The 25318-nt window shown below is 44.3% G+C and overlaps 1 protein-coding gene across 1 annotated transcript in view; it reads left to right on the top strand.

Moving 5' to 3' along the window:
• ZW10 (zw10 kinetochore protein) overlaps positions 1 to 24441 on the top strand; it is an 82587-nt gene extending 58146 nt beyond the window's left edge. The window contains exons 12-16 of the mRNA XM_077458136.1: positions 7739 to 7908; positions 8192 to 8322; positions 10235 to 10366; positions 17859 to 18061; positions 24247 to 24441. Of these exons, the coding sequence (XP_077314262.1) occupies positions 7739 to 7908; positions 8192 to 8322; positions 10235 to 10366; positions 17859 to 18061; positions 24247 to 24367 (757 nt within the window). The 3' untranslated portion in view covers positions 24368 to 24441. The remainder of the gene's footprint in view (positions 1 to 7738; positions 7909 to 8191; positions 8323 to 10234; positions 10367 to 17858; positions 18062 to 24246) is intronic.
• The last annotated feature ends 877 nt before the right edge of the window (positions 24442 to 25318 follow it).

Genomic DNA, 25318 nt, shown 5'->3' with positions numbered 1-25318 from the left:
TACAGTCGGCGGTAGAATGCGCCGAAACAGTTAGCTATGTCCTTGGGGTTAGTCAGTCTATTGCCTTCAGGATCTATTAGATGAGAGATCGTGGATTGGGCTACCCTGTTTTTGTATTGTTGGGCTAAAACTTTCCCAGATTTGTTACCTTGGGAATACCAAGTTAGCTTGAGTTTACGGAGATAGAATTCATGTTTGTTCTGGAGATAAGTGCTCAGTTCTGATCTCAGTTTACTGAGATCTGCGTGAGTAGAGGCAGAGGGCGAAGTCATGTTGCTTTTCTCTAAAGCCTTGATTCTATCTAAATAATCATTAAGAGTCGCCAAACGCTTTTTCCTCTCCTGGGCCCCTAGCTTCAATAGAACTCCTCGTAGGACCGCCTTATGAGCGTTCCAGCATATAGTAGGGTTGGTAACAGAGTGTTGATTTAGAGTGAAATAATCATCTATAGCAGTCTTGACCTGTTCCCTGACATCCTTAGTACAAAGCAGGTTGGGATTCAGGCGCCAAATCGTAAATGGGGTGGTAGGGGGGGAGAGGTTGAGCACCATAGAGATGGGGGCATGATCAGACCAAGATATTACTCCTATACTAGTGGACGCAACAGCCTGTAATAGCACCTTGGACGTCAAGAACAGGTCAATCCTGGAATAAGATCTCTGAGCATTAGAATAAAACGTATAGTCTCTCTCAGTACCATGTTGACACCTCCATGGGTCATAGAATTCTTCTAGATGTAGAAAGGAGGAGAGGGTGGAAGATCTCCTCCTTTGGGAAGATGAAGAGTCTAGTGCGTGGTCTGGTACCGCATTGAAGTCTCCGCATAAAATGATTTGGTCTTTCGGATAGTGTTGAATTTTGGCAAGAATGGACTTAAGGAAGGGCTTCAGGTGAGTGTTAGGGGCATAGACGTTCACAATCACCAGGGGTTTGTTATTAAAACAGGCGGTCAAAATTAGATACCTTCCGTCTGGGTCTTGTTCTACATTGACACCCGTGAGCGCCACTGTAGAACGTACTGCGATCAGTACTCCCCTAACTTTCTTATCAGTTCGGGAGTGAAAGATATGCGGGAATCGTTTGTTGGTACAGTTTGGAGGGTTGCGGGAGGAGAGATGTGTCTCCTGCACGCATAGAATATCGGATCGGGAAGTCGCTGCTTCCCTCCATAAAAGGGAACGCTTGAAAGGACTATTTAATCCCTTAACATTAAGGGATGTGATCGTAAGAGACATGTGCTGCTAAGTTGAGTTGTCAATATGGTACTGAGGTTGACGAACCCACAACTAAAAAACAAAACAGAAAACAAATTAGTAACAAAAACTCTGTATAGACAGAGTGTACCTAACAGCCGTTGCAGATAGGTATGTACAATCAGGTACTGAGATAGTAATACAGGTAAATATGAGAACAACCTAAAAAAAAGAAAAAAAAGGAGAACAATAATGAGAATGCAATATATAGAGCAATTGATCAATATGGAAGTCTCTAAATCTGTGACCGGAAGATATAGAGACGAAGCCCAATATTCAGATGGCTTCCGAGAAAATAATACTGTAATAGCTGAAAGTTAGATATGGTATCAAATTAGGGGTACGGGGGTGGTTAATGCCGTGTGCGTGGCACACAGTGGCAGTACGGCGTGGGGGGTGTCAAAAAGAAAAGAAGCGGACATCCACTTCATTCTAGAAAGTCAGGCACCTGTTGAGAGGGGGGTTGCCCGGTAGGGCGGCCCCCCAGTTCTCCGGAGGTTCAGGATTTCGGTTTTGTAGCCCATTTTGGAGGGATCCTTGCAGATCTAGTGTTCAGGGGCGGAGCCGGGGGTGCATGAGGGGCTATGCCCCAATTGTGCAGTTGCTTGAAGCCATCTTTGGGGGTCAGAAATGCGACTTGTTGTTGCTGGTAGTTTACCAGAAGTTTGGTGGGAAATCCCCATTTGTATGCAATTTTGTGATCTATCAGGATCGCAGTAATTTGGGAGAAGGCCTTGCGAGCCTGTGAGGTGGCGGCTGAGATATCATTATATAGTTGAATCTTAGCAAAAGGATCAGGGAGATTCCGCATGGTTCTAGCTGCCCTCATGATCTGTTCCTTAGTGTTAAAGAAGTGTATCCTAGCCAGGATATCTCTGGGCATTGAGTCAGGCAGATGCTGTGGTTTATGGATCCTATGCGCTCTGTCAATGAGAAGATCTTGTGGTGTGAGGGCCGGGATGAGCTTGTGAAACAGTTGGTGCAGGTAGGGGACGATATCTGGGGCTGACACAGTCTCTGGGACTCCCCTAAATTTTATATTATTTCGCCTCGAGCGGTCCTCGAGGTCTGCGATTTTAAGACGCAGTTGGCGGATAGCTGTGGTATGTTCATCTTGGATATCTACAACAGTATTATGGGAGCTGGTAGCAGCAGAGAGATGGTGCTCAATATGCTCAATGCGGTCTTCCATATCATCCACTCTGTCCAGCAGATGGTTAATAGAGGTTCTGAGCTCTTTCTGCATGTCTGCCTGCAATGAGAGTAGCATGGCTTTCAGTGTATGCTCAGAAGCAGGACTATCTGAGGTGTTGTATGCAGCCAGCGATGAGTTGGAGTCACCAAGTGATCCTGTGGGACTACAAGTGCCAGCGCCATGTTGTCTCTTCACTAGGGGAGGCTTAGAGGGAGAGTGTGCTGGTGAGATGGCTGCCCTCTTACCTCTATCAGCCGGCGACATGGCAGGTGAGTGCTGTGGATCTCCGGCTTCCTCCATGTCAGAGAGGGTATCTTCCACTGCTGCGGGACCCGCCGAGGCCGCGGGCGTCTGCCGCGCTGTGAGGCCTTCATCCCGGTCGGCGCCATCTTGGGCCTGCTCGCCTGACGGCTTCGCATAGAAGTCCGTGAGTTTCCTTGCTCCGTGGGCGGCGGATCTACCTCGGGTCATGTCCCCGGTGATGCGGGGAGATCCCTGGAGCTCCGTAGGACAAAATGTAATGTCGGATGGCGCTGGATGCTTAGCGATGCTGCGTGGATGTGGAGAGCTCAGTGCTTAAGCGGCCATTCCGGTCAGCGGCCAAGCCACGCCCCCCAAAACGCCGCTATTTTTAGTGGCGTTTTACCACCGGATTTGTGGCGCATTTCGGCCGCTAGCGGGACGCTTTTACCCCCCGCTAGCGACCGAGAAAGGGTTAAAACCGCAATAGCGGCGTTTTGCCAGCGGTATTACAGCGCTGCCCCATTGATTTCAATGGAGAGCAGCGGTGGAGGAGCGGTAAACACACCGCTCCTTCACCGCTCCAAAGAAGCTGCTGGCAGGACTTTTTTTCTGACGTCCTGCCAGCGCATCGCTGTAGTGGGAAAGCCCTCGGGGCTTTCACACTACAGACAATGGTGCAGCTTTTTTAGGGCAGATTGCAGGCGCTATTTCTAACGCTATAGCGCCTGCAAAACGCCCTGGTGCGAAAGGGGTCTAAACGATCAGACTTTGGTGTGATCGTGTGTAGGCAAGTCCATTTCAGCGCAACTCCGTCAAAGTCCGTCCAAGTTCATTCTGATGGAAAGTCCAATCGTACTTACGTGGCATAAGACACTTTTTTTCATTCAGCTCACAGGCAGATGTGTATGGCCAGGTCAAAGTGGCGTTCCACTCGTTTTTCTGTTTGAGTCAGCAGCTACAAAAAGTGTGGCTGCTGACTTTTAAGAAGAACACACCTGTCCCACGGACCAGCAATGCAGCCGCCCCAAAGCCTTCGCTTCTCTCCCTCTCTTCTCTGCAGCGCCGGCATTGCAAGTGTGGGCACCCGGTTTGCGACAGCTTTCGGTTTCACAGCCAGGTGCGCATGTGCGAGTCTCCAATGAGCGTCCTGAATGGCCGAGCAGTGTTCTGGGACCTGTGACGTGTCCCTGAAGATTGCAGGGAGGAAGGGGGAGAAGAGGAGTCGCCTAGGTGGCGTGAGCGGAAGTGGGAGCCGGGTAACTGTCAAAACTAGGTACCCTTTTTTTTTAAATGCCTTTCTTGTAGCCCCGACATTATTCTCAGCAGTAATATTTTACTATAGAAACACTCTAAAAAATCAGTGTGAGTGAGCAGCTGCTGTATGAACAGTTCTAACAAATCTTCTGCTTTTGGCCTGATAAAAGGCGTGCTATATTGTATAAGCGGTTTTCTCCTGTTCTGTGCAAACATGTTCTGCAGTACAGAAGGCTGGGTGTTTATCTCAGTAGTTTTACTGAGCATTTTACAGTTTGTACCATATGGTAGAATAGACTTTAGGCTTTGTAGGTATTGCTGAGCTTTTGTCACACTAAATTGGTGACAGACGATGATGGTGCAATATTAGAATTTTGTTAAATATTCATTAACCATTTAGATGACAGAGGTCCGATAACAAGTGTTTGCATTATTGTGGCTACCAGTTAAAGCAGACCATCTCTAGATGTTAAAGGCTTGCTATATTAATGTTCTGGGGGATTTAATAAAGCATCTAAGTGGTTGTAATGGCTGAAGGTTTCTTTCTATGTAAAAAACCCTTCAGTGCAGCTCCCTCCTCCAGCTCTCCCTGCCATCACACACAGCGCGGGAAAAAAATGATTTGATCCCCTGCTGATTGTTTACGTTTAGCCACTGACAAATGATAAGTCTATAATTTTAATGGTAGGTTTATTTTAACAGTGAGAGACGGAATAACAAAAATATCCAGAAAAACACATTTCAAAAAAGTTATAAATTGATTTGCTTTTTAATGAGTGAAATAACTTTTCCTTCACAAAACATGACTTGGTACTTGGTGGCAAAACCCTTGTTGGAAATCGCAGAGGTGAGATGTTTCTTGTAGTTGGCCACCAGGTTTGCACAAGTCTAAGCCCCTGTACACACAGTCGGAGATTTCGACAACCAAATCCGTCGAATTTTGTCCGACGGATCTTGTCCGAAACTGTTGCATACACACGGTCGGACAAAGTTGTCGGAAAATCCGATCGTTCAGAACGTGATGACGTGATTTTGTTATGATGGGACTACGTTCACGCTAGTAGCCAATAGCTTTGATGTAGGAATTTGATCTGAGCATGCGTGGCACTTGGTCCAATCAAAATTCTCTACACATGATGGGAGTATGTCCTATCGGACCAGTTTATCGGAAAATATTTCCAGCAAGTTGGAAAATTTGGTCCGACGGATATTCCGACGGAAACAGTCCGATGCATACCACACACAGTCGGATTATCCGACAAAACGGTCCGATAGGACACATTCCGATGGATTCTCCGACCGTGTGTACAAGGGCTAAGGAGGGATTTTGTCCCACTTCACTTTGCAGAGCCTCGCCATCAAGTCATTAAGGTTTCAAGGTTTACATTTGGTAACTTGAACCTTCAGCTCCCTCCACATATCGTCTATGGGATTAAGGTCTGGAGACTGGTTAGGCCACTCCAGGACCTTAATGTGCGTTTTGGGTCACTGTCATACTAGAATACCCATCCATGATGCATTTTCAATGCCCTGGCTGAGGAAACTAGGTTTTCGCCCAAGATTTGGGTGAGAACCTCCTCCCCTTTTTTTTTTTTTTTTTTTTTTTTTTTTTGTGAGGGGGAACAGGTACCTAGTTTTGACAGGTACCCACACCCACTTCCTCTCGAATCACCTAGACCAGTGATGGCGAACCTTTGCACCCCATATGTTTTGGAATTACGTTTCCCATGATGCTCATGTACTCTGCAGTGAAGTTGAGCATCTGGGGTACCAAGGTTCTCCATCACTGACCTAGGCAATCCAAAGAGAGGGTTGGCCCCCCTCTCTTTCCCCTCCATGTTCTGGGACATATCACGGGTTCCAGAAAGCTGCGGGACCATTCACAAAGCGCAGTATGCACATGCAAAGTCAAGCTGCTAGGACTCACAGCTGACTTCCCATAGTAAAGATGCCAGCACTGAAGATCAGTGAAGAGCCGGTTTACGTGAGGACAGCGCTAGATACCTGGACAGGTAAGTGTCCTTTTAAGTCAGCAGCTATAGTATTTGTAGCTGCTGACTTTTATTTATTTATTTATTTTTTTCCTTTGGGGGGGGGGGGGGGCAGCTCAAAAGATCCTCTCTGCTGGCATTGGGCTTTAATTTTTTTTTTTTTTTGTCAATTGAAAATTGTATGTCTATCTGAGACTATCCTGTCCGTAGGGTGACCATGTTGTGCGATTTTACTGCAAATCTAACAGTGTTGTCATCCGTTTAAAAGTGTTGGGGAAAAAAAAATCCACTGGTATTACTGTAGCAATAAAACTATTTTACATAGGAGTTCAGAAAAGGAACTGCTGTGTTAAATGTGAATGACAGATTGCAAGCTATATGGTGTTTTTATATTGCTTATAGTTACACTTTTAAAATAATTTAGTTCTTGTGATGCATAAATGGGTTAAAATCCCTACTTTTCTATGACTTTCAGTACCTTAAAGTACCTCAGTTCCCTTATACTGTATATCCCTGAAAGACCTAGTGAAGAAATAGCAAAAATTTTGTGTACATTTTCAATAGAGAGGTGAGGGTTCAAAGCTATTGTCAAGTTTTCATTGCTGGTGAGTCACTGTTATGGAGGATCCGTGTCCCTGTATGGCCCTTATACCAGTGGCAGAATGTGATGAGAATTCCAAAAATTTAAGTTGTCACCATAGGAGAAGAGGTAAGGGTAAAGCCCCGTACACACGAGCGGACTTTTCGACATCCAAAGTCTGACGGAATGATTCCGTCAGACTTTTCGATCGTGTGTGGGCTGCAACGGACTTTTGATTCGCAAAAGTCTGACAGACTTTAGAAAATGGAACATGCTTCAAATTTTTCCAACGGAACTCCGCCGGACCCAGTTCCTACCGAAAAATTCGCTCGTGTGTATGCTAGTCTGACGGACTAAAACCGACGCTAGGGCAGCTATTGGCTACTGGCTATGAACTTCCTTATTCGAGTCCAGTCGTACGTCATCACGTTCGAATCCGTCGGAGTTTGGTGTGATTGTGTGTGGCCAAGTCCGCTCATTCGAAAAGTCCGTCAGAACTCTGTCGGAACTCCGGCAGAACTCCTTCAGAAGTCTGTCAGACATAAGTCCGCTCGTGTGTGCGGGGCTTAAATCTTCCATTGGGGATACCTCATCAGGCAACAACTGAATTAAAGGGGAGTTTCTCTCACTTCCTCTTGTCTCCAGCCTAGTGAGTGAAGAGAAATCTTTCCTAATGGGACACAGCAGAAGAAAATAAATTGATGGGTTTTAACCTTTCGCTATGCTAACCAAAACTGTGAAAAAAGCTATATGTAAACTTTTAGACCCTTTTCACACCACACAGCCCATACCGTCGGCGGTAAAACACAGCAATTTTTAGCGGCGTTTTACCGCCAGATTTGCGGCGCATTTCAGACGCTAGCAGGGCGCTTTTACCCCCGCTAGCGGCCGAGAGAGGGTTAAAACCACCAGCAATACGCCGCAATAGCTGGGTGGTGGGTGGTGCTGATGGCTTAGCCCCCCCCCACCACCAGAGATGAGGACAGTGGTTGAGGATGGAGGTGTTCACCTTTTTTTTTTACTTTTTTTTTTTTCTGTAAAGGTGAACACTAAATATAAAATTTTTAGCTTAATTCTGTTTTTTAATGTGTACATTTTGAGCAGGTATCTGTAAATGGAGCGTTGAAGGGCCAGGCTTAGTTCAGATTATATTTTGTTTGCAGTAGTAGCAAGATAAAGAAATACTGCACACAATCACATTCTGAATGTTCTTAATTTACAGACAGAACCTACAGAAACTTCCTCAGCTGTCTGCCATTCACCACAACAACTGCATGTACATAGCGCATCACCTACTAACGCTCGGCCACCAGTTCCGCTATCATCTTCCTTCTCCTCTCAGCGATGGAGCGGCTACATTTGTTGACATGGTACCTGGCTACAGACGACTAGGTGGGCGTTACTAATAAGTAACCTGTACATTTTTATTTAGTTTAGATTACAAAGTATAAAGCATGGGCACTTGACCTGTGGCCCTCCAGCTGTTGCGGAACTACAAGTCCCATCATGCCTTTGCCTTTTGGGATTCATGCTTATAACTGTCAGCCACTTGCAATGCCTCATGGGACTTGTAGTTCTGCAACAGCTGGAGGGCCACAGGTTGAGCACCCATGGTATAAAGGAATAGTCTGTAGTTTGTACATGTGGTTAATGATCTCTTTTTATTCCTACAAAGGCACGGAGACTTTTCTGGCACAGATGCGTACCCAGAAAGATGAGCTGCTCGACCGCTTATCAAATGCTAGATCTTTCAGCAATATGGAGGATGAAGACAATTATACTGCAGCCCATAAGGCAATACGACAGGTGAGAATGGACTTCTCTGTCATAGCATAAGGTTTCCTTTAAGAATTGTGGTTGAAAAAAATAACCTGATACACTGTTTTTAAAGTAGAGATCCAGGTTTACTGGTCCAAACAAACTATATCCCTTACTAACTGATGCAGATGCTGTTTGCACTGAACTATACTGTAGTAGCATCAACTACATACTGTAAGCCCTTGTACACACGGTCGGAGAATCCGTTGGAATGTGTCCTATCGGACCGTTTTGTCGGATAATCCGACTGTGTGTGGTATGCATCGGACTTTCCGTCGGAATATCCGTCGGACCAAATTTTCCAACTTGCTGGAAATATTTTCTGACAAACTGGTCCGATTGGACATACTCCGATCATGTGTAGAGAATTCCGATCGGACAAAGTGCCACGCACGCTCAGATCAAATTCCTACACCAAAGCTGTTGGCTACTAGCCTGAACGTAGTCCCGTCGTAACTAAATAACGTCATCACGTTCTGAACGATCGGATTTTCTGACAACTTCGTCCGACCGTGTGTATGCAACAGTTTCGGACAAAATCCGACTTACAGAATCCAACGGATTTGGTTGTCGAAATCTCCGACCGTGTGTACAAGGGCTTAGCCCTTGTACACACGGTCGGAGAATCCATCGGAATGTGTCCTATCGGACCGTGTCGTCGGATATTCCGACTGTGTGTGGTATGCATCGGACTGATTCCGTCAGAATATCCGATCGTAACGAAATAACGTCATCACGTTCTGAATGATCGGATTTTCCGACAACTTGGTCCGACCGTGTGTATGCAACAGTTTCGGACACAATCCGTCTGACAAAATCCAACGGATTTGGTTGGCAGAATGTCCGACCGTGTGTACAAGGGCTTAGAGGTGGTGTGTCCTGCAGCAATGTACCTTATTTAAAGGAGAAGTCCAGCCAAAGCTCTGCTGACGTCACGGATGTCAGTCCAGGCATCGCATTATCGTGACAAAGTTTGGATCCACCAGGTGTCTGGACTGACACCCGGCTCAGGCTCTCGGCGAGCCGCTGAATAACTGAGCTGGGCGCTCCCATCCCTCCACAGCTCAGCGCTCCAGTGAGGTGAGGAGGGGTCAGAGCAGAGAGTTGTGACTGACAGTCAGCAGCTCTCTGCTTAAGCAGCGCTGAAAACCAAGTGCTTGGCGATGTTTGATCGAACGGTTCTCAGTGTCGAGGCGTCAGGAGACAGATGCAGCATCAGTCCGAGGTAAGTATGATTCTTAAAAAATAAATAAAGAATCCTTTACTTTACTTTTCTTTTAAGAGACACTTTGTGGTTTCTTCCACTACCTCACTACGGAGCACAGCGGTGAGCAGATCGCTCCACTGACTGCAGCAATAAATAAGAATCCCAAACACAGAAAAATGTGTCCGGTGTTAAAGATTGTTCTAGCTTGTATATTTCTCAAGTGGGAGACCGATCGCAGGCAAGAATGAACTTTTCTTTGCTCGGGGCTTTTTGTTTTTGATATTTTAAGCTAGGCACATATTTGCCTTAAGGCCTTTAGAAACAATCAGTTCAAAATACATGCAATCGGGTATTCCCAGGCACTTTACAGTTGTTATGTTAATCTAAAGAGGAATTGTACTTTTTAGATTTAAATGTGTGGCTGTAAAGGAACATTGATTTTATTATCAGATTGTAATGAAAGGTTTAAAGTAATGTCTAAACTTAGATTGTACAACCAAATCTTTACACATGTGGCCAGTTGAACCCATTTGCCCCCTTCTCTTGCAGTCGGTGAGGCATTTTTATGCAGTCTAGTTCCTCACACTGTAATATTTTTTTGGGACAGTTTTCATGTCTATCCAGTGGTGACAGCCCTAAGAGGTGTGCTTGCACAAAGTTTAGTAATGTGTCTGTTGGTTCCATATTTCACAGGTTATCCATCAGCTCAGTCGTTTGGGAAAGGTGTGGCAGGATGTTCTTCCTGTGGGTTTATACTGCAAAGCTATGGGCACCTTACTTAACACTGCCATCACCGAAATGATCAGCAAAATCACTGCTTTGCAGGTAAGGTACAAATTTAATAAAACATTTATTTTATTTTTTTTTTGCACGAATTTGCATTCCTTTTTTTTCTTATACTCATCCCTATTCTTCCTTCATCCATCCACTAATGTGCTTAAAGCCGATCTCCAGGTTGAATATTAAGATGATACCATCAGAAGTCTCGCACAGTTAATGTGTCCTTTACTAAGAGATATGATGGTGTCACTCTTTACCTGTGGGCTCTCTTATAGTAAGCAAGCTAATGGGGGGAGGGGGTTCAGCTTTAAGGTAAGGACATCTTTGATTTGACTATATAGAAACTTTTGGCGCTATATTAAGCCTATATAATAATGAAGGAACAAACTGCTTTTGGAAAAATCTCGCCAATTGAATTTCTGAGAGAGAAAAGTATTGGCCAGTGTTTCAGCCCACTTTTGCCTACCCAAAAATGAAAATGTGTTCCTAGCCTGAAAAATGCTTAAAGCAAAACTAAACCCTCCTATACTTTACAGCCAAAGAAGCTGCCATCTTAGCCTATGATCTGCAGGTGCCATGGGACTGCGCATGCGATCAGTTATAACACCGGCCGCTTTATACAGTTCGGTTGAGAGCAAAAGCAAATATGATAGTTGTTGTTCATGGCGTGCCTTGAATGAAAATGTTTTGGGAAACGGTTAAATAGGTTTAGTTCCACATTAAAGTGGAACTTTAGTCAGAAAATTAAAGGCCTGCTAGATCACTTCATGCTGACCTCTTTTGCAGGTATAGCTATGTAAAATATTTAAAATAAGTGCCTATTCTGTTTAAAATCCAGTAATGCACCGTTTCATGAAGGAAGAGGGATCTCGCCGCTCCAGGAGCCCACATGTAGGCTGTAAACTGTCTCTTCTGCTGGGAAGCCACAGGTACTGGCTATTACCACTAGCAACAGACGAAAAACAAGCTCTGGACTGCCGCACTCTTCAGAAAACCCACTTTCTTTTATTGGAAAATCACATCACAGCTCAAAAACACAGCGAACAAGGAAAAGGCAGCAATTTTTCCTTGTTCGCTGTGTTTGTTGAGCTGTGATGTGATTTTCCAATAAAAGAAAGTAGTTTTCAGAAGAGTGCGGCAGTCTGGAGCTTGTTTTTCGTCTAATGCACTGTCGATCTGCTGTCAGCCTAAACCTTTTCTATTGCTCAGGGGCTCTGGGCTTCAGCAAATGGCAGCCTCCAGCAAGCAGAAACGGTAACCATGCTGGTGGCAATTTACAGCACACACACTCATTTTGGTAGCATAATTATTAAAGTGGAATGTGCGTTCCTTGCTAAAGAACATTATTTTTATCAACTTGTTATGGGTAAGGCCTCCTTCACACGGTGCAGAGACATACGTTTTTCTGAAAGTGTTCTGCAAGTGCACACAAAAAAACTATTTTGTTCTCTATGTGCACTGTTCACACCACAACACAATTTTTTTTTCTGCGCAGGATCTGCAACGTGTATGCAGTTTTCTGGATAGGGAAAAAACCTGACATGACATCAACACTGGTGTGAATAGGACACATAAATGACTCGCATGTAAACTGATGTGAAACTGGTGTCTCTGCAAATGAAATCTGTGCGGTTTTCCCATCAGTTTTCATGCGTGTATGGTGTGAACAAGCCCTAAAGTTCCACTTGAAGGTATCAGTAGTACTGAAGGCAGATATGTTCCGGTGTTGGCCTTAAGAACGGGTGCTGTTTCTTGTAAGCCAGCTTGCGTGTGCTAGCGCTTCCCTTCACAACTTTTCTCTTCCATGTCATTACCTTTTTTTTTTTTTTTTCTAATCTGTTCTCAAACCCATTATCGAAAAATGTTAACAAACAGACCCCAGCTTCAGCCACATACTTCCCCATGCCGTGTTTCCAACCACTTACTGAGGCGAGTCATAGGCTTAGAAAACGCACTTCCCATCATGCACTTTTTCAGTCTTTCTCTGCACTGCAATTCACCGCTGTTCTGTCTCAACCAATATTTGCACATCTACTGTGTGCCACTATTGAGATTGCTCACTGTCTTGTGCAGGAGAGACTTGGCTGCTGTTTGTATTGCAGAACAAGTCACTAATAAAACAGTCTTTTTTTTTTTTTTTTACTCCCTTGTTATCCATGAAAGAAATGTGTGACAAGAGTTCATGGAAAATGCAATCTGAGCATTGTGGTGTGCTGATCTCTGTGTAAGCACACATCGTTGCTGATTCTACTGAGGGGGTTTAATTGTTAAACTGGGTAGGATTTATTGTGATGAAGGTGCAGTATGAGACAAATACCAAATTATTTGCTAAGAAATTTTGGTTAAAAGAGAAGTATGGCCAAAGCTTTTTTTTGGCCATGCATCTCTTCTGGTTCACAAGAATGCACTTATCTCTGCACTTCTGTGACCCCCGATACAGCTAAAGCCCACTGTTGACTAATGTCACAGAGCTGGTACCAGGCTCTGGAAGGATACCGACTTGATGGTCAGGATACACCCAGACACCTGACTGACAGCTGTCTCAGCCTCTCTGCTTGCTGCTGAAAGCCAGAGACATCTACTACAGCCCCCTGTACAGCCCGGCACTCAAGTGAGCGCTGGAGGGCAGAGCAGAGAGTGGTGGCTAACCGTTACATCTGTCTGCTTAAAGACCGAGAACTGAGCAGTCAGCCGTCATGTGATTCCAAAAGGTGATCGAGCAGGGAGGTAGCAGGCAGAAAATCAGAACTTCCCCCTTTGGGTGACATTCTGCTTTAAGTTGAGCTACGTGGTATGTTGAAATCCCCACTGCAAGGGTGAAATGCGTATTTAGGTCTAGGTTAGTGATGGCAAACCTTGGCACCCCAGATGTTTTGGAACTACATTTCCCATGATGCTCATGCACTCTGCAGTGTAGTTGAGCATCACGGGAAATGTAGTTCCAAAACATCTGGAGTGCCAAGGTTTGCCATCGCTGGTCTAGGGAACAAGAAAAGCATTATTTTCCCAATCCTTCACTCCCGCAAGCTTCTCCGTGCTGCAAGACTGGTCCCCGCCGCCTCTTGTCCCCGCCGCCTCTTGTCCCCGCCGCCTCTTGTCCCCGCCGCCTCTTGTCCCCGCCGCCTCTTGTCCCCGCCGCCTCTTGTCCCCGCCGCCTCTTGTCCCCGCCGCCTCTTGTCCCCGCCGCCTCTTGTCCCCGCCGCCTCTTGTCCCCGCCGCCTCTTGTCCCCGCCGCCTCTTGTCCCCGCCGCCTCTTGTCCCCGCCGCCTCTTGTCCCCGCCGCCTCTTGTCCCCGCCGCCTCTTGTCCCCGCCGCCTCTTCTCCCCTGTGCTTTTGTGGTTTGATGCTGTCTGACTTCATTGAGATGATGCAGAGCCCATAGTCCTGTATTGGACCTGAGGACACCGGGAACAGCGCCGTCTGCTGGGGGAGTGAAGGATCCTTGAAGTAAAACTGCTTTTCCTGTCCCCTAGACATAAATGAATATTTAACCCTTGTAGTGCAAGAGCAGCCCCACTGCAAGGAAGAGTTGGGCTGTATAGCATGCCAGTTCATTTTCAAATACAGTGCAATTTTCTATAGACAGCTGACTTTGCAGTCTAGTTGGTTGGGGGTCAGTGTACATGGTTTTAATGATACATCTATGGGTGGCCACCATGTTTTATTATTTGGTAGATCTTGGGAAGATGGTTGCCCATTGCAGTCGCTCTACAGTATACAGTATCTCACAACATCCCTCCACATTTTTGTAAATATTTTATTATATCTTTTCATGTGACAACACTGAAGAAATGACACTTTTCTCCAATGTAAAGTAGTGAGTGTACAGCTTGTATAACAGTAAAAAATTGCTGCCCCCTCAAAATAATTCAACACACAGCCACTAATGTCTAAACCGCTGGCAACAAATGTCAATACACCCCTAAGTAAAAAAATGTCCAAATTGGGCCCAAAGTGTCAATATTTTGTATGGCCACCATTATTTTCCAGCACTGCCTTCAACTCTCTTGGGCATGGAGGTCACCAGAGCTTCACAGGTTGCCACTGGAGTCATTTTCCCCTCCTCCATGATGACATCACAGAGCTGGTGGCTGTTGGAGACCTGCACCTTTCATATGAGAATGCCCCACAGATGCTCAATAGGGTTTAGGTCTGGAGACATGATTGGCCTGTCCATCACCTTTACCCTCAGCTTCTTTAGCAAGACGGTGGTCGTCTTGGAGGTGTGTTTGGGGTCGTTGTGTTGGAATATTGCCCTGCGGCCCAGTCTCCGAAGAGAGGGGATCATGCTCTGCTTCAGTATGTCACAGTACATGTTGGCATTCATGGTTCCCTCAATGATCTGTAGCTCTCCAGTGCCGGCAGCACTCGTGCAGCCCCAGACCATGACACTCCCACCACCATGCTTGACTGTAGGCAAGACACACTTGTCTTTGTACTCCTCCCTTGTTTTGCAGCCACACACGCTTGACACCATCTGAACCAAATAAGTTTATCTTGGTCTCATCAGACCACAGGACATGGTTCCAGTAATCCATGTGCTTAGTCTACATGTCTTCAGCAAACTGTTTTCATGCTTTCTTGTGCATCATCTTTAGAAGAGGCTTCCTTCTGGGACTAAAGCCATGCAGACCAATTTGATGCACTCATACGTATGTTTGACCACCCACCCCCCCACCCCTTCAAACTCTGTAGCAATGCTGGCAGCACTCATATGTCCGTTTCCCAAAGACAACCTCTGGATATGAAGCTGAACATGTGCACTCAACTTCTTTGGTTGACCATGGCGAGGCCTGTTTTGAGTGGAACCTGTCCTGTTAAACAATCGTATGGTCTTGGCCACCGTTCTGCAGATCAGTTTCAGTGTCCTCTTTATGTAGAGCAACAATTCTTTTTTTCAGATCCTCCGAGAATTCTTTGCCATGAGGTGCCATGTTGAACTTCCAGTGACCAGTATGAGAGAGTGAGAGAGTTGACACCAAATTTGACACGCCTGCTCCCCATTCACACCTAAGACCTTGTAACACTAACAAGTCACATGACACCGGCGAGGGAAAATGGCTAATTGGGTGCAATTTGGACATTTTAACTTATTTATTTCAGTTACTTATATAGCGCCATCAATTTATGCAGTGCTATACATTGTACATTCACATCAGTCCCTACCCTCAAGGAGCTTACAATCTAAGGTCCCTAACTCACATTCATACATACTAGGGACAATTTAGACAGGATCCAATTAACCTACCAGCATGTCTTTGGAATGTGGGAGGAAACCCACGCAGGCACAGGGAGAACATAAAAACTCCATGCAGGTAGTGTTGTGGTTGGGATTTGAACCAGCGACCCTTTTTACTGCTTGGCGAAAGTGCTAACCACTACACCACTGTGCCACCCGGTTAAGTCATTAACGGCTGTATGTTGAGTTATTTTGAGGGAACAGCAAATTGACACTGTTATACAAGCTGTACACTAATATTTACAAAAATGTGAGGAGTGTACTTACTTTTGTGAGAGACTGTATATATTTTTGAACACAATGGGATCAAGATAGGAGGAGAAAATGCTTATTACCCAACTATAAATACCCAACTGAAACATTATGAATCAGTCGATTTTCAATTCATAATCCTTGCTTTTTTCCGGATGGTTTCCACGCACAGTTCTCACTCCATATAATCCTGAGGTTTGAGCTTGGATAGAAAATGACGGCCTGCCCATGCATATGCCATTATAATTATTTCCAAGTACTGGGTCATCGGAAGCGAGTTTCCAATTCTCATTACTGGAATGTTATTGCATTGCTCATTCTTGTGAAAGCTGTCATAAGTGAGTGACGCTGTACATGAAAATAGTGGGAGACGTTCATGAAACCTGAGCAGGCTAGAAACATTCACCTTTCTTTCCATGCTGTACATGATGGTCTCTTTCTGATGCCTGTATATTATTTATAGCACTCAGTAGCATACCTTGTACTATACTGTGAGGGAAAGTTAGTTAGCAAAATGACAAATTTTAAAGAATTTCTAAACCTTTCATTTAAAAAAAAAAAAAAACATATCATACTTGCCTGCTCTGCAATGATTTTGTCCAATCCTCCTCTTCTGGAGTCCCCCCCCGCTGGCACTCCTTGCTCCTCCTGCCTTCCAAGTACCCCCACCAGCAAGCTGCTTGCTAAGGGAGTTGCTCATGGATCCAAACACCATAGACACAGATAGATCATTTGTCATAGGATTTGATTGACGGCAGCAAGAGCCAATGGCTCCCACTGCTATCGATCTGCCCTGTAAGAAGGGAGAGAGGGAGGAGAGAGTGGCTGCTCTCGTGTACAGTGCTGGGTCGAGATCAGGCTCAGTTAAGTATTAATGGTGGGGGGTGGTTGAGGTAATGCGGGACACCGAGTTGATTTATTTTTTTTATCATACAGTTGTAGTAAAGTTCTGACAGACAAAAAAAATAATAATCTGGTCCCTGCAAGATAATGTCATAATGTGCTAGTATCTCACAGTAGCACATTATGCAAGACTTAAAACGAAGGCCCTCCAACGGCACGCTGTCACTGCTTCCATCTTCATGCTGTCTTCCTTCCGGGTTTGCAGGCTTCAGCCGTTTGAATGGCTGAGCCACGGTGACACCACTCTCTCACACATGTGCATAGGAGCCATGGCCGCAGCACAGCACTCTCAAATGGACAGCATGCCATCCATTGGGAGCGCAGTGCGCATGCGGTGGTGATTTCACCGACTGCAACTAAAGTGAACATGTCCTAAATGGTGCAGGTTTGGGAGATATTTACTGTACCTGCAGGTAAGGCTTATAATAGGCTTACCGGTAGGTATGACTTTAAAACTGGACTTTACTACCCCTTTAATGCAGAGAATGCATTAAAGTGGTTGTAAAGGCAGAAGTTTTTTTTTCATCTTAATGCATTCTGTATTAAGATAAACAGCCTTCTGTGTGCAGCAGCCCCCCTAATACTTACCGGAGGTCCGTCTCTATCCAGCAATGTTCAGAAAGTTCCCTCCACTGAGTGGCTGCAACCATTTTAACTGTGGGCAGCTGAAGCTGCTGCCTGATCACTTCCTGGATTTACACAGACACACATCCAGCTCTGCAGCTCTCATTGACCCTCTTATGACTCATCCACACTTCCCTTCTGGCAAACTCTCAGGGGAGTGAGAGAGAGCGCTGTGCATAATGTCATAAGCCTAGGCTTCTTTCCAGATAAGAAACAGGAAGTGGGCTGTAGAAGGTATTTACCGGTAGAAAACAAGGGCAGAAGATTTAATAGATGAAAATATGACTGAAGTTCTGCTCTAATGCATTCCCTGCATTAGGGTAACAAAATGTACCAGTAGTAGTATTGCCCTCTCACCTTCTATGAACTTATTTGAGACCTGTGTTTATTCGGGGGGGGGGGGGGGGTGGGGGTTGTCAGTGCAAACATATTTGTCTACGTTTTTAGATTTCATTTTCCTGGCTATTTTTTATTTTATTTTTTCACTTTTGATTTTGGTGTAATTTTCTGCTGTGATAGGACATCTCCACTGAAGATGGAGAGCGACTGTATGCTCTGTGCCGGACCATGGTGGAGGAGGGACCCCTTGTGTTTACACCGCTTCTGGAAGAAGGCAAGAACAAGAAGTTCCAGGAGGAAGTACCGGTCTATGTACAGAAGTGGATGAAATTCAAAGAGCTTATGATCATCCTGCAAGCAAATCTGCAGGAGATCATTGATCGGTAGGTGGCAGGTTTCCTTTTTGAAAAAAAATATATATATATATATAGTTGAGCTTAGACAATCACTATTTAATCTATTGCTGCTTCAAACCTCTCCTTTTTTGCTTTTTTTTTTTTTTTTAACATCATTTTTTTTTTTTTTTTTTTTTTTTACTTATCTTTATTAGGTAATTTCAATACATAGAGATGTTGTCATAATACATTTTCTTTTACGTTTACCTCTTAACAGTGTACAGATTATCACATTTCACTGTTTATGTGTATTACAATTGCAATACAGCGTAGTATCAAGAACAACATAACTGTAAACATGTGAACTTTTACATTGGCTCCGACAACATTTACGGCTGAGAATCTATCGCTAGCGCACAGTGGTGTGTGGCTGGTTATGCAGGTGCAGTACTATTTTTTTGGTTCCGGGTCTGTTCGGGTTGTTTGGTAGGTGACGGGTATCCAACCTCCCTTCCCTCTCATCCCCAATGGGCTCTAGCTGTGAGAGGGGTGGGAGAATTGACAGCCAAATATAGCCATTCAAATTCCCTGTCTGTTTTATTATTTACTCTCTGATACCCGCGTGTCCGGAAGTTAAATCCAGTTTGGGCCAAGCTTTCTCCGGGTGGTTGTTATTGGGAGAGGGCATTTACAGTGTGGTGTAATACTCATCTGGAATTTGGTGTGGGGGAGGGGAAGAAATAGGTGGTAAAATAAGGGGGGGGTTGGAGGTAAGGTGGCCTGGATGTGTTTAACTACCTATTAGAGGCGTTGAGGTCCGGAGTGTACCCCTCAGTCAAAACCTCTCCTTTTTTTTATATGTTCATTGGTAGGCACTATATGTAATTCTACTGAGCCGTACATTCAGGGGACAGATACTATTTAGAAAGTGTAGGAAAAAAAATGTATTTAGTTTAGCCAAGCTGAATAGGTTTTAAAGTGTATCCTTTAAAACTATTGTTTTGCTCCCTCCTCGCCATCCCAACAGCAGAAACATGCACACTTCCATTGATGAACCTTCTTTCAAATATATAAATTAACCACTTAAAGTGGTTGTAAACCCTTACAAACCACTTTAACAATACAGGTAAGCCTAGATTAAGGCTTACCTGTAGGTCCAAGAAATATCTCCTAAACCTATACGGTTTAGGAGATATTTACCTGAAGGCAGCCACCGCTGTCTACGGCACATGCGCCGTAGACAGCGGCGCGCAGGCGCACTGGGTAAACCGCAGATCGCGGCGATATGCCGTGAGTGTCGGCTTCCGTGCGCATGTGCGGGAGTGACGTCATCGCTGCTCCGGAGAATCACAGCGCCGGAGCAGCGGGACCCACCAAGAAGATGGACCCTCGGAACTACAGGGGACAGAGGTGACTTCGCTGGCTCCTGTGTCAGGTAAGTGACACATAGTAGTCCATTATGCTTTACCTTTGCAGGGAATCAAAGAGGAAGTAAACCAATTAGGGTTTACTTCCTCTTTAAGGACCTATTTTTTTAGACTCTGTCTTTACAAGTTATATTAATATATATATATATATATATATATATATATATAATATATATTTTTTTTTCTAGCACCGTAGAGCGTAAAATGGCAGTCGCTGCAATACTTTGTTACACCGTATTTGCGCAACGGTCTTACAAGCATAACTTTTTGGGGGAAAAAATAATTTTTTTTTAATTAAAAAAAAAATAAGACAACCATAAAGTTAGCCCATTTTTTTTCTTTTATATTGTGAAAGATAATGTTACGCTAAGTAAATTGATACCCTAAATGTCAGGCTTCAAAATTGTGCCCGTTCGATGAATGGCAACAAACTTTTACCCTTAAAGATCTCCATAGTCAAAGTTTAAAAATTTCTACAGGTTACCCGTTAGTCAGAGGAGGTCAAGGGTTATAATTATTGCTTTCGCTCTAACAATTGCAGCAATACCTCACCTGTGTGAATACTGTTTTCATGTGCCAGCGCTACTCGTGTATGCCTTCACTTCTGAGCGTGAGCTTGTCGGGATGGGGCGATTTTTAAATAGTTTTTTTTTTTTCTTATTTATTTTACTTTTTATTTTGACACTGTCTTTAAAAAAAAAAAAATAATAATAATAATTTTGGGTCACTTTTATTCCTATTGCAAGGAATGTAAACATCCCTTGTAATAGAAAAAAGCCATGACAGGACCTCTTAAATATGATATCTGGGATCAAAAAGACCTCACATCTCATATTTACACTAAAATGCAATAAAACAAAAAAAGTAATTTTGACAAAAAAAAATTCTCCTTTTTAAGATCATTGAGCGAAAGTGACGTTTGACATCGCTTCCGCCCTCCAATGCTATGGAGCCGAGTGGAGGCCATCTTCCCCTCATTCGGCATCCAGGCAGTGAGGGGAACAGACAAGATCATCTCTGCTGCTACCGACAGCTCCGGTAAGCGGCAGAGACGATTGGAGCGCGGCGGGAGGGGGGGATCTCTCCCGCATTGATAAAAGTTATCTCGCGGCGAATCGGCTGCAAAGACCACTTTTGTCTTAAAAAGAAACACACGCCGTTCCCGAAAATACCGGGGCAGCTAACTGCTGTCATAACCCCGGTATTTAGCGTCAAAGTACCGGGACAGCGATTTTTTCGCAAAGTGGTTAAAAGTGTAAATCCTGTGGCTTAGTACTTTTTTGCTTCACTCTGACTCCAATGCAGCATCCATGTTTTTGGTTAGTAACTCAAAGTATTGAAGCCAGGAGCGCCAATCAACTAGCATTTTGAAAAGTACCTTAGCAATGGCAAGTTCAATATTTTTCTCAGACCATCTGCCCTGTAAAGCAAAGCACATCAAGAAATAAGCTGTACCTTGTTGCACCTTTAATCCCTGGGTGCTGACAGTACACAGATATGCTGGCTGTTGGCAGGTGGACCTTGGCGCAGAGAGGCTGCATATTTTCGCACCAATTGGCCAACACGGATGTGCTGAGAGCGAGCTCCTGCCACAGTTACAAGCGGCTAATGGAAAGCTTTCCAATCACGTGACAGCCAATCACTGTGATCACATGATCATAGACACACTTCCCCGCCTCTGGCATCTGAAACCTCTTAACCACTTCAGCCCCGGACCAATAAACACCTTAAGGACCAGAGGTCTTTTTCCAATTTCGCACTGCGCTGCTTTAACTGGTAATTGCGCGGTCATGCAATATTGCACCCAAACGAAATTTGTGTCCTTTTCTTCCCACAAATAGAGCTTTCTTTTGATGGTATTTGATTGCCTCTGCGATTTTTATTTTTTGCGATATAAATGGAAAAAGAGCGAAAATTTTGAAAAAAAAAGATATTTTCTTCTTTTTGTTATAAGAAAAATCGAATAAACTAAATTTTAGTCATACATTGAGGGCAAAATTTATTCAGCCACATGTCTTTAGTAAAAAAAATGTCAATAAGCGTATATTTATTGGCTTGCGCAAAAGTTATAGCGTCTACAAACTAGAGTACATTTTCTGGAATTTACACAGCTTTTAATTTATGACTGCCTATCTCATTTCTTGAGGTGCTAAAATGGCAGGGCAGTACAACCCCCCCCCCCCCCCCCAAATGACCCCATTTTGGAAAGTAGACACCCCAAGGAAATTGCTGATGGGTATGTTGAGCCCATTGAATATAAATTTTTTTTGTCCTAAGGGATTGAATAATGACAAAAAAAAAATAAAAAATTTACAAAAAGTTGTCACTAAATGATATATTGCTCACACATGCCATGGGCATATGTGAAATTGCACCCCAAAATATATTCCGCTACTTCTCCCGAGTATGGGGATACCACATGTGTGGGACTTTTTGGGAGTCTAGTCGCGCACGGCACCCCGAAAACCAATCACCACCTTCAGGATTTCTAAGGGTGTAAATTTTTGATTTTACTCCTCACTACCTATCACAGTTTCGAAGGCCATAAAATGCCAAAATAGCACAAAACCCCCCAAAATGACCCCATTTTGGAAAGTAGACACCCCAAGCTATTTACTGAGAGGCATGTTGAGTCCATGGAATATTTTATATTTTGCCACAAGTTGCGGGAATATTACAAACTTTTTTTTTTTTTTTGCACAAAGTTGTCACTAAATGATATATTGCTCACACATGCTATGGGCATAAGTCAAATTACACCCCAAAATAAATTCTGCTGCTTCTCCCGAGTACGGGGATACCACATGTGGGGGACTTTTTGGGAGCCTAGCCACGTACGGGCCCCCTCGAAAACCAAGCACCGCCTTCCGGATTTAAATATAAAATGCTACCAAAAAACCTGTTAGCGATGGCAGGGATCAGGCCTGACTCTGCGATCGCTGCAGTTATGTGTTTAGTGTTTTGTAAGTGACAGTGATCGATCGATACTGCACTTGGGTGGGCTGGGCAGAGGGGCAAAGCGCAGGTGCTAGCAGGTATCTGGGCTATTCCTGCTAACAATGCGTTTTTTTGGAACCCTGAACTGCTGGGGACGCTAGTATAGATCTGATCAGATATTGATCTGTTCAGATACTATACCACTACGGGAGGTGTATGCTTTGCTCGTGGGTGTTAGCGGTACTGGCACTAACCTAGCGCTGCCTGGGGCGACGCAGACCCTGACCCTAAAACCTAATTGATATCACCCGCCAGGTGATGAGGGGGTTAAACCTTTATTGGGTAATAAATGGTGGGTGCCCTGATGCTATAAAAAACAAACTAACCAGAGTCACCCGTAACACTTATACGGTGATCAGTGGTGAAAGGGTTAACTAGGGGCAATCAGGGGGTTCAAATTTTTATTAGGTAGTATATGGGGGTCCCTGGCGCTATATAAAAACCTGACGGGGAACCTAAATAACTAACTGGCTAACCAGCGTCACCAGTGACACTTATACTGTGATCGCTGGTGAAAGGGTTAACTAGGGGCAATCAGGGGGTTAAAACCATTATTGGGTAGTATATTGGGGTACCTAGCGGTATAAAAACCTGGCGGTGAACTTAAAAAAAAAACTAGCTACCTAGCGACACTGATGCAGCGATCAGAAAAATGATCGCTTAGTGACACTGGCAAAAGGGGGTGAAAGGGTTAACTAGCGGCAATCAGGGGGTTAAAACCATTATTGGGTAGTATATCGGGGTACCTAGCGCTATAAAAACCTGGCGGTGAACCTAAAAAAAAAACTAGCTACCTAGCGACACTGATGCAGCGATCAGAAAAACGATCGCTTAGTGACACTGGCAAAAGGGGGTGAAAGGGTTAACTCTAGGGGCAATCAGGGGGTTAAATCTTTATTGGGGGGTGATAGGGGGCTACCCTGGACCTAACACTAACTGTCCTGACAGTTTTTACTGTCACAACTGACACTGAATGCATTGATCAATAAAGAAATGATCAATGCAATCAGTGACACTGTGACTGGGGAGGGGGGATCGGGGGGGGGGGGTTTGTGTGCCTGTGTGTACCTACATGTCAGTGTAGTGTTGGTGCACACTTACTTTTAGTCTTCTCCTCGTAGTCCGGTCAAAAAGACCGCCCCGAGGAGAATGACATCACTTCCTCCTTCCTGTGTAAACAATACACAGTGGGAGGAAGCTTCTAATTGGCCAGGAGCGATCCAGAGGGGCTGGCCGAAAACCAACGGCCATCCCCTCATCACGGAACGCTCCTGGAGCGAACCGGACCGTCGTATCCAGCGGGAGGGGGTCCTGCCTGTGCTATTGTAATGACGTACATTGGCAATACGGCGGTCCTTAAGTGGTTAAAGAGCTGGTAGGAATCGGTGCAAACACAACCTTTCTGTAGTTTTGCATAGATTGGGAAAGAGATGCTGCATCAGGTTTTTTATTGTGGTCTTTGAACTCTCTGGAAGAGTGTGTTTTTTTTTTTTTTTTTTTTTTTTATTGCTGCCTGTGTCCCCATTAAGTGCAATAATACTCAGTTGTTGTGTAGTCACAAGGATAGAAAGTGAAGGAGAATCTCCTCACTAAAACAGGACATCAAAGTAAACCTGACAAGGCTGTAACCTTTCTCCATGCTATCTGAAAATGGTTTTGGAGTTGGGCTGCGCATGCAGACAGAAGTAGAAAAACACATTTTGCTTTCTGCACTGCTTATTAATTGTATATCTGCAGTTTTTTGCCAATAATGCTTTGCTCTGCTGGATAGCTTGAACTCACTTTGTGCTTTTCTTTCCCAATCTTCAGGTGGGCAGATGGTAAAGGACCCCTTGCTACAGAGTTCTCCACCAATGAAGTAAAGAGTCTGATCAGAGCTCTCTTCCAGAACACAGAAAGACGAGCAGCAGCTTTAGCCAGAATTAAATAATTTGTATCCCCTGTATTCTACCTGTAATATTATGTACATATCTCATTGTGAGAAGGTTATTAAATACATTCTTAAAAAAGCTTCTGTTCATTTTATGGTGGGATTCGATTCATGTGTTTTATTTTTTTTTATACTTTTTATGTTATAATTTTTTTTTTTTAATTTTTATGGCTATACATCTGTATAAAAAAGTTTGTTCTTCCCTTGCATCAACTGTCAAACACACCGGATCTGTTGCTTCGGGGTCCAGCCTGTTATTCCTGTCCAGAATTCTTTCAGTTGACGGCTTGGTCTTGGGTGGGTGGCAAAGCTTTTTAGTTTTAGATAGTGTAGAGGGGTTAGAACACCTGTCAGTTTTTATTGCCGCTTTCACACTTGTGCGACTTGTCCTGCAACTTGGGACTGCAAAGTCTTACGACAAGTCACACCTCATGATTTCCAATGAGCACCATTCATTTCTGTGCAACTTCAAGTCGCACCGACTTCAAAGTAGTCCCTGTATTACTTTGGTCTGACTTTGGTGCGAGTTGAGGTCCATAGACCTCAAGTTTACACAGGCATTCCCCCTGAAATCGTGTAAAAAAAAATCACGCGACTTTCAAATTTGGGTTGACCCCAGAAAAGTATTAGAGGAAAAATCATCTAATATGGACGCTAGTTCTGGTGACCTGGGGGAACCAACAGATTATCCTAATTTGCACAGATTTCCTCCTAATTCATGTTTTGGCCCTGGGACAGGAAGTGAAAGTAAATCTCCCCAATGGGATGGGGGAGTGGCATAAAACAAAATTAAACCGTGCTTATAACCCTCCCTTACTGTATCTAAAACGGAAAAAGGAAAGAGGGTGTTCAGATAGGAGTGATCAATACTCTTCCATTAAGTAAAAAAACTAAAAAAAAAACATTGGGCGGTATACATCTACCACAATGTTTATTTGCAGCAGAACCCCT

Source organism: Lithobates pipiens, unplaced genomic scaffold (genome assembly GCF_037356315.1).
Source record: "Lithobates pipiens isolate NorthernLeopardFrog02 unplaced genomic scaffold, aLitPip1_a1.2 Scaffold_27, whole genome shotgun sequence".
NCBI lineage: Eukaryota > Metazoa > Chordata > Amphibia > Anura > Ranidae > Lithobates > Lithobates pipiens.
The sequence above is the reverse complement of the archived record's forward strand: the minus strand, read 5'-3'. Positions and strand labels throughout refer to the sequence as shown.